The 13,397-nt window shown below is 49.8% G+C and overlaps 2 protein-coding genes across 4 annotated transcripts in view; both read left to right on the forward strand.

Annotated features, from left to right (window-relative positions):
- CEP85 (centrosomal protein 85) overlaps positions 1-9,672 on the forward strand; it is a 45,069-nt gene extending 35,397 nt beyond the window's left edge. For 2 of the 3 annotated variants that reach the window (XM_010355673.2, XM_030913151.1), the window contains exons 8-14: positions 271-423; positions 1,251-1,405; positions 2,483-2,576; positions 3,400-3,450; positions 6,251-6,358; positions 7,838-8,063; positions 8,434-9,672. In XM_010355673.2, the coding sequence (XP_010353975.2) occupies positions 271-423; positions 1,251-1,405; positions 2,483-2,576; positions 3,400-3,450; positions 6,251-6,358; positions 7,838-8,063; positions 8,434-8,594 (948 nt within the window). In that variant the 3' untranslated portion in view covers positions 8,595-9,672. The remainder of the gene's footprint in view (positions 1-270; positions 424-1,250; positions 1,406-2,482; positions 2,577-3,399; positions 3,451-6,250; positions 6,359-7,837; positions 8,064-8,433) is intronic. The other variant, XM_010355674.2, reaches the window with a different exon arrangement.
- Positions 9,673-11,341: 1,669 nt separating this feature from the next.
- On the forward strand, positions 11,342-13,150 carry SH3BGRL3 (SH3 domain binding glutamate rich protein like 3). Its single transcript, XM_010355671.2, has 3 exons — positions 11,342-11,811; positions 12,393-12,560; positions 12,686-13,150. The coding sequence occupies exons 1-3, from the start codon at positions 11,647-11,649 to the stop codon at positions 12,749-12,751; spliced, it is 399 nt and encodes a 132-aa protein (XP_010353973.1). The 5' UTR covers positions 11,342-11,646; the 3' UTR covers positions 12,752-13,150.
- Positions 13,151-13,397: the final 247 nt, after the last annotated feature.

Consider the following 13,397-nt stretch of genomic DNA (forward strand, 5'->3'; position numbering starts at 1 on the left):
TTTGGGAGGCCAAGGTGGGTGAATGGCTTGAGGCCAGGAGTTGGAGACCAGCCTGAAAAACATGGCAAAACCCTGTCTCTACAAAAAATAGAAAAATTAGCCTACCATGGTAGCGTGTGCCTGTAGTCCCAGCTACTCCAGGGGCTGAGGTAGGAGGATCACTTGAGCCTGGGAGGTGGAGGCTGCAGTCAGCTGAGATAACACCACTGCACTCCGGCAGGGTCATAGAGGAGTGAAGGGTAGAGACAAACTTCACATTTCTTCTTCTAGGTCAAAGGTCGCGATAAACATATCAATAATTTGAAAAAGAAATGTCAGAAGGAATCAGAGCAGAACCGGGAGAAGCAGCAGCGTATTGAGACCTTGGAGCGCTACCTGGCTGACCTGCCCACGCTGGAAGACCATCAGAAGCAGAGCCAGCAGGTAGCAGCAATGTCTTGGCATGCCTGGGGTGATCAGGGAGTGGCCAGGCAGGGGAACTTTTTCATCATCTGCTGTATGCAGTTATCCTGTGACTTCCTGAAAGGATAATCCCAAAGCAGTCATGTCCGGATTCACATTTGTCAGATTTGTAACCAGACTGCAAATTTTTGAGGTACCCAGACAGAGGCTTCCTTATGTTAAATATAGTGAACCCCAAGTTTCTCTTCAAAGAATCAGTATGTTCAGCTCTCTTACTCTTTCAAGTTAAACTTCCTGGTTCTCTTCACCCTCTTGCTTCTAGTTTCATTAAACAACCTTTTCCACCAGTTTTAATCAGTAGTTCAAATCTGTTCCCTTGGTCACCTGCTCTGTCCTGACTCATCCCCATCACCTGCTTTGACCTGAGTCTCTCCGGTCACCTGCTGTGACCTAAGTCACCTTTAGTTACCTGTTCCTAACTATCCTTCCCACCAAACTACTCACCCCACCCCACCCCACCCCCACTCTGGCTCATACACCTGCTCTCTTTAAAATAGCCAATCGGAATTAGCTTAGACTGTGTGGTTCAACCCTAGCCAATAGGGTGACAACATAGCAGTAGGGACGACCTGCTTCAGGAATAAGAACTCCTTCTCTTCCCCTGTCCAGTTGTGCTCTCGCCATTGTTCCATCTGCGAGGAGCACCCTTTCTGCAGAAAGTAAAAATTGCCTTGCTGAGGAAATTAAATGTATGTTTGAGTGCTATTTCTTTGTGACACCGAGAAACAAGCATTTTGCATTTCTAACACTTGACTTATTTGACCTAAACGTGGGATCCTGTTTCTCAGCTTAAGGATTCTGAGTTGAAGAGCACAGAGCTGCAGGAGAAAGTGACTGAGCTGGAGAGTTTGCTAGAGGAGACCCAGGCAATCTGCAGAGACAAGGAGACTCAACTGGAAAGCCTGAAGCAGAGAGAAGCGGAATTTTCCTCTGCTGGACATAGGTAAATAACCCTGTGGGATTGAGAGGAATGGAGAGAGTTTTTTGTCATAGCCATCCTGCTTACTTACCTTTGTGACTTTGGGTGCTTTGGGAAAATCATTTTACTTCTCTGAGCTTTGTTTTCTTTGGACTGTGAATAGTAGGGAAGCAGCTTTTATATCTTTGGCATGGAGTAAGGATGCAGTGGGGGCTTATCTTCATAGCCTTTGTAAGGATCTAACCCCGTGTCTGGCACATAATTCTTAGTATGTATGTGTTGAATAAATGAAAGCACTTTATAAACTGGGAAATGAGGTATCTGTATACTTTCAAAAGTGGGTACTGGTGGTAAGAACTGAGAGTTATCCACAGTTCAAGCCATGTAGTTAATAAAGGCTACCAGGAGCATCTGTTTCTCCTCAGCCCTAGGGATTGTTCTCCATTGCCATGACAGGTTCTGAGAACAAACAAGATGCCATAATGTACTCTCAGGGTGTCTTGGGAATCTCCTCCATATTAATAGCAGTTTCTGTGTTTCAACAGCCTCTTGGACCAATTCCAGTTTCTAATGGGATAGATTGGATTTCTCATCCCATATTTAACCACAGTGTCCCTGTTGTTTATCTCAGCAGTCGGGCTTTGCTATAAGTAATTGTAGGGACCCACTGGAGGAAACCATTGGTCAGAGTCAGAAGTGGGGTTAGAGGACAGAGTTGGCTTTGCGCCAGACTGTGTGTGCCAAGAAAACAGCTTTTGTATTTTCTGAAGTTCCTACAATGTACATGTATGACTTACAGTCTAAATACATGTGATAAATTTGTATTTTTTAAATATCAAAACAAAATATACAAGAGCCTTGGGCAGGTAGAGAATTGGTGTCACATTGTATAGATTCTGGCCCCTAGGGAAGAGAATTAATATACGCTGAGGAGGTTTTGTGTGGCACCCCTTATATTACAACAGACCTAAGTATTATCCCCAGCTACCGCTTGGAGGGGACTAAATGTCTTGCCTCAAAATGTTCAATAAATAGCAGAACCAAGAATCAAAGCCACTTGTCTCTAACTTCAGAGTTCTTGAAGGGGCCACTGTCTTTCAGCCTGCAAGATAAACAGTCTGTGGAGGAGACCCGTGGAGAAGGTCCAGAAGTGGAAATGGAGTCCTGGCAGAAGCAATATGATTCGCTCCAAAAGGTGACTGAGGGTGTCCAGGCTGTAACGGAGGGTAGGCTGGGAGGAAAGAAAAGATTGTGTATTGGGAGGCAGACATGAATTCCTGGCTTTGGGCTATCTAGGATTTGTTACCAAGAGCTTTTCTTGCATTTCTGAGAAGTCACCCTATATAGTAATTTGTATTTAGAATGCCATCCTTATAACAGGCAAACTTGACTCACTTAGAATATAGGCAAAAGTAAGAGGAGGGATGATATGCCTCTGAATGTCTAGATTAGATGACCCAAAATGGTGCAGTAAAGTTTGGTGTACTTTATTCATGGCTCAGGCCGATATAGAAACCCTGAATTGATTCAGAGAACACCTGCAATCTTTAAAAGACAAGAAACCAGGCCTGTTTAGGGTCCCTTCTTGGATAATCAGTATGACCAAAACTGTAAATAACAACAACCATAATAGCACTAGAAATGGCAAGCTTCATTAAACTGAATTTTTAGCCATGTCCTTGTACCAAAGAACAAGAGTTTGCACTGGCTATATATAAAGTTGATTCCACTGGCCTGCAGTTATTAGGTGAGAGTTCCCTTTCCCCAGTAGTGGTCATTCCTGTATATACACTACATTCCTGTATAAACCTTGTGATTGGAGCACAGTATTGTGAAGCTAGTTAGCCAGGATTAGGAGTCTGGTTTATATTTCTGTAGGTAGAGTTCACTAATCTGTATCCTGGTCTCCCTCTTAATGGTCTAATAGCCAGACCACATGTCCTAGTGCAGCCCTCTTGCCCTCTGACCTCACTGTCAGCCTTGTGCTTGCAGCCTTCCTTGATAACTTTGCCTTTCAGATTGTGGAGAAGCAGCAACAGAAGATGGATCAGTTGCGCTCACAAGTACAGGTGAGCAGGAATCCTTGGGACATGGTGGGCAGAACTTAATGATGGAATCTCTAGAATTTAGCCAATATTTATTTTGTTCTCTGCCATGCAAGTTGCTCAGTGTTAGGGATACAAGAAGAATGAGACCCCAGTGCTTCCGAGCCTTGCTGAGAGGACACAAATATAGTAGGGAGTTTCAGCACAGTACTGCGAGGGCAGTGCCCACAGTATCCTGGGGGAGCACAGGAGAGTCAGTGGGAGGAAGGGAGGTAAAAGAGAGGTTTCCAGAGATCCTGAACCTAGAAGGATGAGGAGTTAGCCAGGCAAAGAAGAGGAGGTGGATAGGATGTGTTGGATTCCAGATAGGAGGAACAGCATGAGTGGGAACATGGAGACATGAAACGGCATAGTTTGAACGTGGTGCTGCAAGCAGTTTGATACTGCTGAAGTATTCATTTTAAGTTGGCAAGTGGAGACCTGGGCATTCCAGGCTATGGGAGGGCATTATCTATCAACTAAGTTAGTTTTTTTTTATTTTTTATTTTTTGAGACGGAGTCTCACTCTTGTCGCCTAGGCTCGAGTGCAGTGGCGCAATCTTGGCTCACTGCAACCTCTGCCTCCCGGGTTCAAGCAATTCTCCTGCCTCAGCCTCCCAAGTAGCTGGGATTACAGGTGCCCGCCATCATGTCCGTCTAATTTTTGTATTTTTTTTGTAGAGACGGGGTTTCACCACGTTGGCTAGGCTGCTCTCGAACTCCTGACCTCAGGTGATCTACCCGCCTCAGCCTCCCAAAGTGCTGGGATTACAGGCATGAGTCACCATGCCCAGCCTATGACAGCATTTAATTGGGATGTGATGTGGTCAGGTTTGCAACTCAGGCTCAAGTGTGGAAGATTGGCATTCTGGAGAGAGGGAAGGTCCAGGGGACTGTTGGAGAAATTCTTGTGAGAGATGATGAGGGAACCTGGCATAAGGCAGCATAGCAGCAGGGAGATGTGAGGGGATAGATTTAAGTGACTTTAGGAGGTAACATCAAGTGGAATCAGTGACTGACAAGATGTAAGCGTTGAAGAACAGGGAAGAATCAAAGATGACTCCAGGTTTCTATTTTGGGCCAGAGTGGGAGTGTTTTTAACTGGATTCTCCAAGAAATCCTGGGTAAAGCGGGTTCACTTAGCGTCTCTTTGGACTCTAAAAGTTTTCACACCAAAACACCTGAAATGCACTTATTTGGAGGGAATAAATGGAGGCTGCAGTCTTGCCTTTGCCATTATGTGGATTGGGCTACGTCTATCTGGTTCACCTCTTTCAAGTCCTGTAAGGAGGTAGTCAAGCCTGGCAAGCATTTTAATATATACTCATTTAAAATCCCAGGTTTTTAGTAGAGTTTTTAATGGATCTCAAAATAAGTTTCCTAGAACACTTGGGGTTCTACAAAGTTTGGAAAGGCCTGACATTTTAAATGGCACATTTACCTATGATAAGACTACTTAAGCAAATTAAAATATCAGGTGAGGCTGGGCACGGTGGCTCACGCCTCTAATCCCAGCACTTTGGGAGGCCAAGGTGGGCAGCTCACGAGGTCAGGAGATTGAGACCATCCTGGCTAACAAGGTGAAACCCCGTCTCTACTAGAATACAAAAAATTAGCCGGGTGTGGTGTCACGCACCTGTAGTCCCAGCTACTCGGGAGGCTGAGGCAGGAGAATTGCTTGAACCTGGGAGGCAGAGGTTGCAGTGAGCTGAGATCACGCCACTGTACTCCAGCCTGGGCGACAGAGCAAGACTCCATCTCATATATATATATATATATATATCAGGTGAATTTGTTGGAATTCGATGGATTCATTGTCACTTTGGATATTTCATGATCATGACGTGTTTTCCTTGGCAGTTGTATTTTTTTATTGATATAAAATGAGAAATATAAAAAAATTGCACACTTCAAATCAGTTTCAAAATTTGAAGAAAAATTGAATGAATAGAATGAGGCAGAAGTTTAAAAGCTTAAATATCTCCCTTCCCCTGACCCCTCCTACACACACAAACACACTTACACAGAACTCACTAGATTAGGCACCTGTGAGTATGCTCTCCTACCCCTTTCCATGTCTCTGAACAGCATTTAATAGACAGTATTGTCAAGAGCACTTGACTGTTAACTCCTAAAAGACAGGAACTGTTGGTGTTCTCCTCAGTGCCTGTCACAGTAAGCGCTCAGTAAATACTGAACTCAGCTGAATAGCACAGTGCCCTCAAGAAAGTTTGTGTTTGAGTGGAGTGAAGGATCATGTGCATAGCCAGCTAGAATATTAAGCAGATGTACTTGTAAGCCATGATGGATATGATAGCAAGATAGGATTAGGATTAATTGGATCTGATTTGCAGATTGAAGAAAGCTCAGGTGGGCCTTGGAGGTTTCCTGGAGGTAACAGCAGAAGAGCAGCTTGAACAAAGGAAAAGGGAAGTGAGCAGAAGCATTGACGCTGCAGCCTTCAGGGATGAGGGCCAGTCATTCATTATGGCAGTGTAGAGGCTGGCCATGTGGAGGGTGGAAAGAGATATGGCTAGAAAAGTAGGTAGGAGCTACCGTGGCCTTGAATGCCCTGCTAAGAAACTGACCTCTATTTGTTATGTGGTCAAGGGCTATAGGAGGGTTTAAATGGGAGGTCACAAATTGGGACTGTTCTAAAATGATTTCTTAGCAGGAGTGTGTAGCTAGGGTGAGTCTTCACTATATAGTCCAAGCCAGCGGTGATACTGTCAGAACCAGACTTGTTACTCCTGTGTTCCCTCAACATCTTGGCTGTGTGATTCAGAGCCTAGAGCAGGAAGTGGCTCAAGAAGAAGGAACAAGCCAGGCCCTGAGAGAGGAGGCCCAGCGAAGGGATTCAGCCCTGCAGCAGCTGCGCACAGCCGTGAAGGAGGTGAGTAGCATTAGTCAGACCTCTTGGTTCTGCCTCCACAAACCTGATTTCTTTGTATGCCCTCCCCATCTCTACTCCAATAGGAACCCCAGTGTTTGAAAGGGAAAGGTCCCTACTGAGCTTTGGGGGCAGAGGAAAGGTGCATTGCATCATCCTTTATATTACAGACCCTAAGCCTGTTTTAGCATGTCCATAACTACTACCTAGGAATGCTTTTTTTTTTCTTTCTTTCTTTTTTTTTTTTTTGGAGACAGTCTTGCTCTGTTGCCAGGCTAGAGTGCAGTGGCGCAATCTCGGCTCACTGCAACCTCCACCTCCCGAGTTCAAGCGATTCCCATCTCAGCCTCCTGAGTAGCTGGGACTACAGGCACGAGCCACCGTGTCCAGCTAATTTTTTTTGTATTTTAGTTGAGATGGGGTTTCACCACATTGGCCAGGATGGTCTCCATCCCCGACCTCGTGATTCGCCCACCTCAGCCTCCCAAAGTGCTGGGATTACAGGTGTGAGCCACTGCGCCAGGCCCAGGAATGCTTTTTGATGGGGAAAGTCATTCTCTCTTCCTTTGACGTCTTAAAGCCGCAGGTTTCTGGGGTTGGAGAGTTCAAGAAGACTGAGGATTTGGTGGCCTTCATGCACTAAACAGAGCTGTCAGCAGGGGGCAACCAAGTTTTCTGACTGGCCTAGTACCTAGGAAGGAACCTCCTTTAGCTAGGATTGTCACGTGGCCCAGTGTGGGTGGAGGGCCTGGGACTGAAAGAGGGACTCTATTCAGACTCTATGAATCATAAACACAGTCAAGGTAGGAAGGGAAAGGAAGTGGATTAAGCTGTCAGGAAGAGAGGGAAACAGACAGACATACATGAATAGATGGTTTTTGTAATAAAGTCTGACTCCACTGAGGTGAGAGTTTGAAAAGGCAGGACTCGTTCCAGGGCTGGATCCTCCAGGTCCCAGCTTCTCCAGCCCCCCACCTAGTGGCTACTAGCTGTCATACTGTCTTTCTTACTCTCTTTATTCCTTTGACACACTGTGATCAGGCTGGCTGGTGGCCACTTTTGTCAGGGTGGCAGGGAGAGATTGAAACCAGTGTCTTCTCAGATTTCACCGTTCACGGTAAGCCTTCTCTAATAGCCTGGCTAACAGAGTTGGCTGAGGGACTGACTTGAGATAGAGTTCCTAGGGGCAGGAGCATCTTCTCTGGTTCTTGAACAGAAACTTAGATGCTGATGATTCAGAACCAGTTGAGGGTTGGCTTCCTCTCTAGTGCTAGAGCCCTGTGGGCTCAGCCTACCCACAGGAAGAATCAGGCCTGATATCGATAGTGGGGGAAGTGCTAAAGCCTGTTGGTAGGGGTAGGGTTGGGGAAGGGGGGACACTGCGTATGACTCACCCATTCCTTCCACACCCACACATACATGCATAGATACTCTTCCTCTCCCTGGGCCTGAGTTAATGTGCTTACCCATCTGTCTGCTCAGCTTTCAGTGCAAAACCAGGACTTGATTGAGAAGAATCTGACGCTCCAGGAACACCTGCGCCAGGCCCAACCAGGGTCTCCACCTTCACCAGACACGGCCCAGCTGGCACTTGAGCTGCATGAGGAGTTGGCTAGTTGCCTTCAAGATCTGCAGGCTGTCTGTAGCATTGTGACCCAGAGGGCCCAGGGCCATGACCCCAATCTCTCCCTGCTCCTAGGCATTCACTGTGAGTCCTCAGACCAATCTGGTGCCCAGGAAGGAGGGGCCTTCTTTCTCTTCTCTTCCCCCATCCCACTTTCCCATATTCTTACGGTAATATGTAGACAGAGTACATAGGCCTGGCCACTGCCCTCTGGACATTTGTTTCACAAAGTAGGTGTTCATAAATCTGTTTTTGGAAACAAGCTATGGGGGTACTTGCATGTAGGACAAACTAAAAGTGGGCCTTCAGCAGCAAATTAACCCACTGTCCCCAGATGCTTTTTTTAAAGTGTATGTCCCAAGACTGTGGGTTCAAGATACTGCCTATCCATACTGCGCCGTCCACATGAAAGTGTCTTGCAACTAACATTCTCGTGAAATCCTCTTCTCCCCAGCAGCACAGCACCCAGAGACTCAGCTAGATTTGCAGAAGCCAGATGTGATCAAGAGGAAACTAGAGGAGGTTCAACAGCTGCGTCGTGACATTGAGGACTTAAGGACCACCATGTCAGACAGATATGCCCAGGACATGGGAGAAAACTGTGTCACACAGTGAGGAATTCTGGAGGATTCCCCCAGGGAGGATCTGGGCTGCTGAGAGCCTAGTCCAGCAGGTTTCTGCCCTGACATTCTCTTGTCTGCTGTTCCCAGAGAGAAGTGTCAGAGGGGAGGGGAGAGCCTGCATCTGGGGGCCAAGGGCTGATTAGGGAACTGTCCTACCCCACACTGGCATGTTGTATTACGTTTGTCCTGCTAATTCACTCTCGATGGTGAGTTACTAATTAACTTTTGGCAGGTACAACAGATAAGTCCTCACAAACTGTTCCCAGCCCTAGGCTGACATCAGAGACGAACAGGCTGTCCACCTTTCTTCATCCAATGGGATGGATCCCTGTTAACCCCCACTTCACACCTTGGTCCTGCTGATTAGAGAGCTCATCAGAGGGGCCTGGAAAGGCCGAGCAAGTACCAGTAACAGTGACCATTTAAGAATTCTCAGGCCCCGTGTGCCAGCCTTCCTGGGAACACTGAGCTGGCTTTCTGGGTTTTCTCATGCCTGGTCTCACTGCTTCTTCCTCAGGGCTCTTGTTCTCCCAGAAGCCTCAGGGTAGTGTGTTGGTTAGCACATAACTACTAGGATTGGGGCCCTAGGGATTATAGCCGGGACTCTAATCTGCCTACCATGCCATTTAACAAGAGATCCCACTCTCCAGCTGCCTTGTGTCCCTAGGGCCCTGGCCTTGTGTTTAGCACAGCCCCTTTCTCCTTTGTTCTCAGGCCTTCCAGGTAGCCCCCTTCCTGGACTTAAGAGTGCAAACTCTTCTCTGTGGTTCTAGCCTTGGGCAGAATTATATCCCAAAGACCACAGAGCAACTGTCAAGCTGCTTAACCCCTCACCGAGGGCTACAGCCTGTGCCCAGCCCTTTAATTTGTGCCTCTCTTGTATTGGGGGTGGTTGGGGTTATTCCTTTCCCTTTCCTTGAAAGTTCAGAGTACCCAGTACAAGTCAGCTTTAAAGTACAGCTTTTTTTTTTTTTTTTTTTGGAGACGGAGTCTCGCTCTGTCACCCAGGCTGGAGTGCTGTGGCCGGATCTCAGCTCACTTGCAAGCTCCGCCTCCCGGGTTCACGCCATTCTCCTGCCTCAGCCTCCCGGGTAGCTGGGACTACAGGCGCCGCCACGTCGTCCAGCTAGTTTTTTTTTTTTTTTTTGTATTTTTTAGTAGAGACGGGGGTTTCACCGTGTTAGCCAGGATGGTCTCGATCTCCTGACCTCGTTATCCGCCCGTCTCGGCCTCCCAAAGTGCTGGGATTACAGGCGTGAGCCACCGCGCCCGGCCTAAAGTACAGCTGTTAATGTTTCCTGGGTTGTTTCTCTGGGGCTTTAGGGAGGGCCCTTTGCCCTCTGGTTTTTCTTGCCTCCTGGTTTAGGGAGCATCTCACACTTTTGTTAGTGTCTGGTTGGTGGGCCAGCCATGCCTCATCTAGATCTGGAGCCAAGCCAGGCAGGGGCCATGTGTGGGCCAGTCAGCCACTACAAGATTTTTGCTAAGCTTTGGGCTGTTGGCAGCATCTTGGACCTCATGCCTGGGCCTGAATGAGGCTCTTTCTTAAGTGTTTTTACAAGTTTGTGTTTTATTTATGGAGTGACTTATCCCTTCCATTCAGAGCAGCCCCACCCAGCCAGCCCTTCAGCCTCTGGGCTCCTGCCTCTTAAAGGCAGAGCCGTCTGGTTGGTCTCCACCCTGTGCATTGGGAGCCCAGCCACCATGCTCACGGGTATTTTTCCTCAAAGTTTATAACCAGTTATTTATATGAATCTTTGTTATGTCAACTTGTTTGTATTGCCTATTTTGATTATAAAATAAAATACCTTAACAGACTCCTCAGTTTTCCTTACCCTTCCATCACCACCACCACGCTATTCTACCCCTCACTTTGGTTTGTTAGAGCCAAAGTCTGGGTTTTCAGCCAGGTCCCCCAGGCAGCAGCGTGGAGGAACTTTTGGCAAGTCCAGCCTCCTATCCCTATCTCTGCCAGTTCTGCTCCTCTGTCGTTATGTAGGACCAGATCTCTTCGCACTCATTACTGTTGGGCAGACTTTCCCTGAGTCATAGCAGAAGTTTGTCACTGGAAAGTTTCAGCAGTCCTCTCAGGAAGTCAGCAGCCTCTGGGTTGCTGTGAGGTGGGTTGCTGTGAGGAAGTGGCTTTACCTGAGCAAGGGTTGTCTTTCTGGGTTGTTACCTGCCTGAGCCCTGTACCGGGGGGCATCTGAGAAGCATTATGTTGAATGCCAGACAGATAGCTAGGTTTCCAAAATTGGGTTGGTTGCTGGAGTCTGCCCCCTCAACTCCTGAATTGCTGGGAGTAATAGCAGTTTGGGGCATGCATGCATGGAGCTGGGCTTGAGCTTGGACCACCCCAAGACCAGGGGTGGATCTTAAGGGTCAGCTTGACCCTAGGGTCTCAAGAATCCTGACACCACCTTCTACCGCCACACTTCCCAGCTGTCAGCCTTGGTCTCCATCTGTTTCCTTGGGGGTGTGGCCTCTGCTTCCTGCCACCACCCTTCCTTGTCTAAACCTTCCCACCTGAGTGGAGAGGAACTTGGGGGAAAATGGAAGCATGTCCTTCCTGCTGTCCTATGCTTCCTATCCCCTAGGGTTAGTGGTGTGTGTTGGGTGGGGAGAGGGGGGTTCCCTTGGAGCAAGGTACCTTAATATGGGAACTTTGGGTCTGAAAGCAGCTCAAGCCTTCCAAAGCCCCAAGCTGCCCTGTACTATTTAGGGCACCTCCTCCTGGAGACAGCGGCTCTCGTAGATGGGAAGTTGGATGCACCAAACCTGGGTGCGGTTGGAGAGGAGGCTTCTGCCAGACCCTCTCCCGGGCCTGTCCTGCCACCCAGCTCCTCCCCAGGCACACTGAGCTCCAGATCAGGGACGGGCCGAAAAGGACGAGCAGGGCAGCCACAGAAGGGGCGACCCTGCGTGGGACGGGTCCCTCTGCGCGCCTGGTCACCCAGGGGGAAGGGAAGGGGCCTCCGGCGCGCGGGGCGGTGTCGCGCAGGCCCCGCCCCGCCTGCCCGCGCCGCCCATTGGTCCCGAGAGCGATGACTTGCGGGCGGAGCAGGAAGGAAACCGCTCCCGAGCACGGCGGCGGCGTCGTCTCCCGGCAGTGCAGCTGCCACTACTGCCGCTCTCTGCCCGCCGGCCCGTCTACCCCCAGCATGAGCGGCCTGCGCGTCTACAGCACGTCGGTCACCGGCTCCCGCGAAGTAAGTGTGCGCCCGGACTGGCGCTGGGGGAGAGCTCAGGGTTGTGTCCCAGTGTTTTGGACCCTGGCGCCCGGGACCCGCCCCCCAGGACGGGGGCGGGGTGGGGGAGTGCGTCGGCGAGGTGCTGGGCACTGTCTCCCGGATCCGGTCCCGAGTCCCCATCCTGAGCGTCTTCATCGGGCATCCTGGGTCCTTTGCAGCCGCAGCATGAACTTCCCGTGCCCATCCCCCATCAACCCCACACCCATTCTCTGCACTCCCACTACCAGGCTGACCCTGACCACGACTGCAGCCTGCTCTTCCGGGGCCTGGGGGGCCTGCCCCGCCCTCCCCACCCCACCCTGAGCCTGATCCCACTTCCCTTCACTCTGACCCCGTCCCCGTAGTTGATCCCTCTTTTCATCCTGCACCACCTCAAGCCTGACTCATCCTCCCAACTCCTAGAGGCCAGAACCCTCCCCTAGTGTGGAGGGGGGTCTGGGGGACAAAAGCTCCTGGTCACAGCCTCTCTCACCCTGCCCAACGTTCACCCATAAATCCTCCAGCCTATCCAATAACCCCTACCCACCCTCTGTCCCCAGATCAAGTCCCAGCAGAGCGAGGTGACCCGAATCCTGGATGGGAAGCGCATCCAATACCAGCTAGTGGACATCTCCCAGGACAACGCCCTGAGGGATGAGATGCGAGCCTTGGCGGGCAACCCCAAGGCCACCCCACCCCAGATTGTCAACGGGGACCAGTACTGTGGGGTATGGGCTGGGGGACTCGGGGGTGGGGGGAGTGTTGGAAGAGGACTCTGGCCAGGGTCAGATCTGCCACAAAGCACTTGGGCCTCCTGCATTCAGGTGACCACCCCTTGCCTCCCCTTCCCCAGGACTATGAGCTCTTCGTGGAGGCTGTGGAACAAAACACGCTGCAGGAGTTCCTGAAGCTGGCCTGAGTCAAGCCTGTCCAGAGTTCCCTTGCTGGACTCCATCACCACACTCCCCCCAGCCTTCAACTGGCCATGAAGGACCTTTTGACCAACTCCCTGTCATTCCTATCCTAACCTTAGAGTCCCTCCCGAAATCCAGGCCACTTCTCCTCCCTCCTCTCTAAATGTAGTCCCCTCTTCTCCATCCAAAGGCAACATTCCTTACCTATTAGTCTCAGAAATTGTCTTAAGCAACAGCCCCAAATGCTGGCTGCCCCCAGCCAAGCATTGGGGCCGCCATCCTGCCTGGCACTGGCTGATGGGCACCTCTATTGGTTCCATCAGCCAGAGCTCTGCCAAAGGCCCCGCAGTCCCTCTCCCAGGAGGACCCTAGAGACAATTAAATGATGTCCTGTTCCATTGGCACTGTGTCTGGTTGGTTGTGGCCTGGGCCTCCTGGGTCCCTGCCCTGGGCAAGGTTGGTAGTTGTGACTGTGCTGAGACTGTGCTTTGTGGGAAGGGTGGCTGAGCTGTTCTCATGGGACTGTCACCTCTGTGTTAGTGCATGTGTTTGGATGTCTGGCACACACATACCTGTGTGGACCAGTGGTTTCTGGAGATATCTGGGTGGGTCACCCTCCAGTTCACATGCATGTGGTGTCCATATCACGCT

Source organism: Rhinopithecus roxellana, chromosome 12, assembly GCF_007565055.1.
Source record: "Rhinopithecus roxellana isolate Shanxi Qingling chromosome 12, ASM756505v1, whole genome shotgun sequence".
Taxonomy (NCBI): Eukaryota; Metazoa; Chordata; class Mammalia; order Primates; family Cercopithecidae; genus Rhinopithecus; species Rhinopithecus roxellana.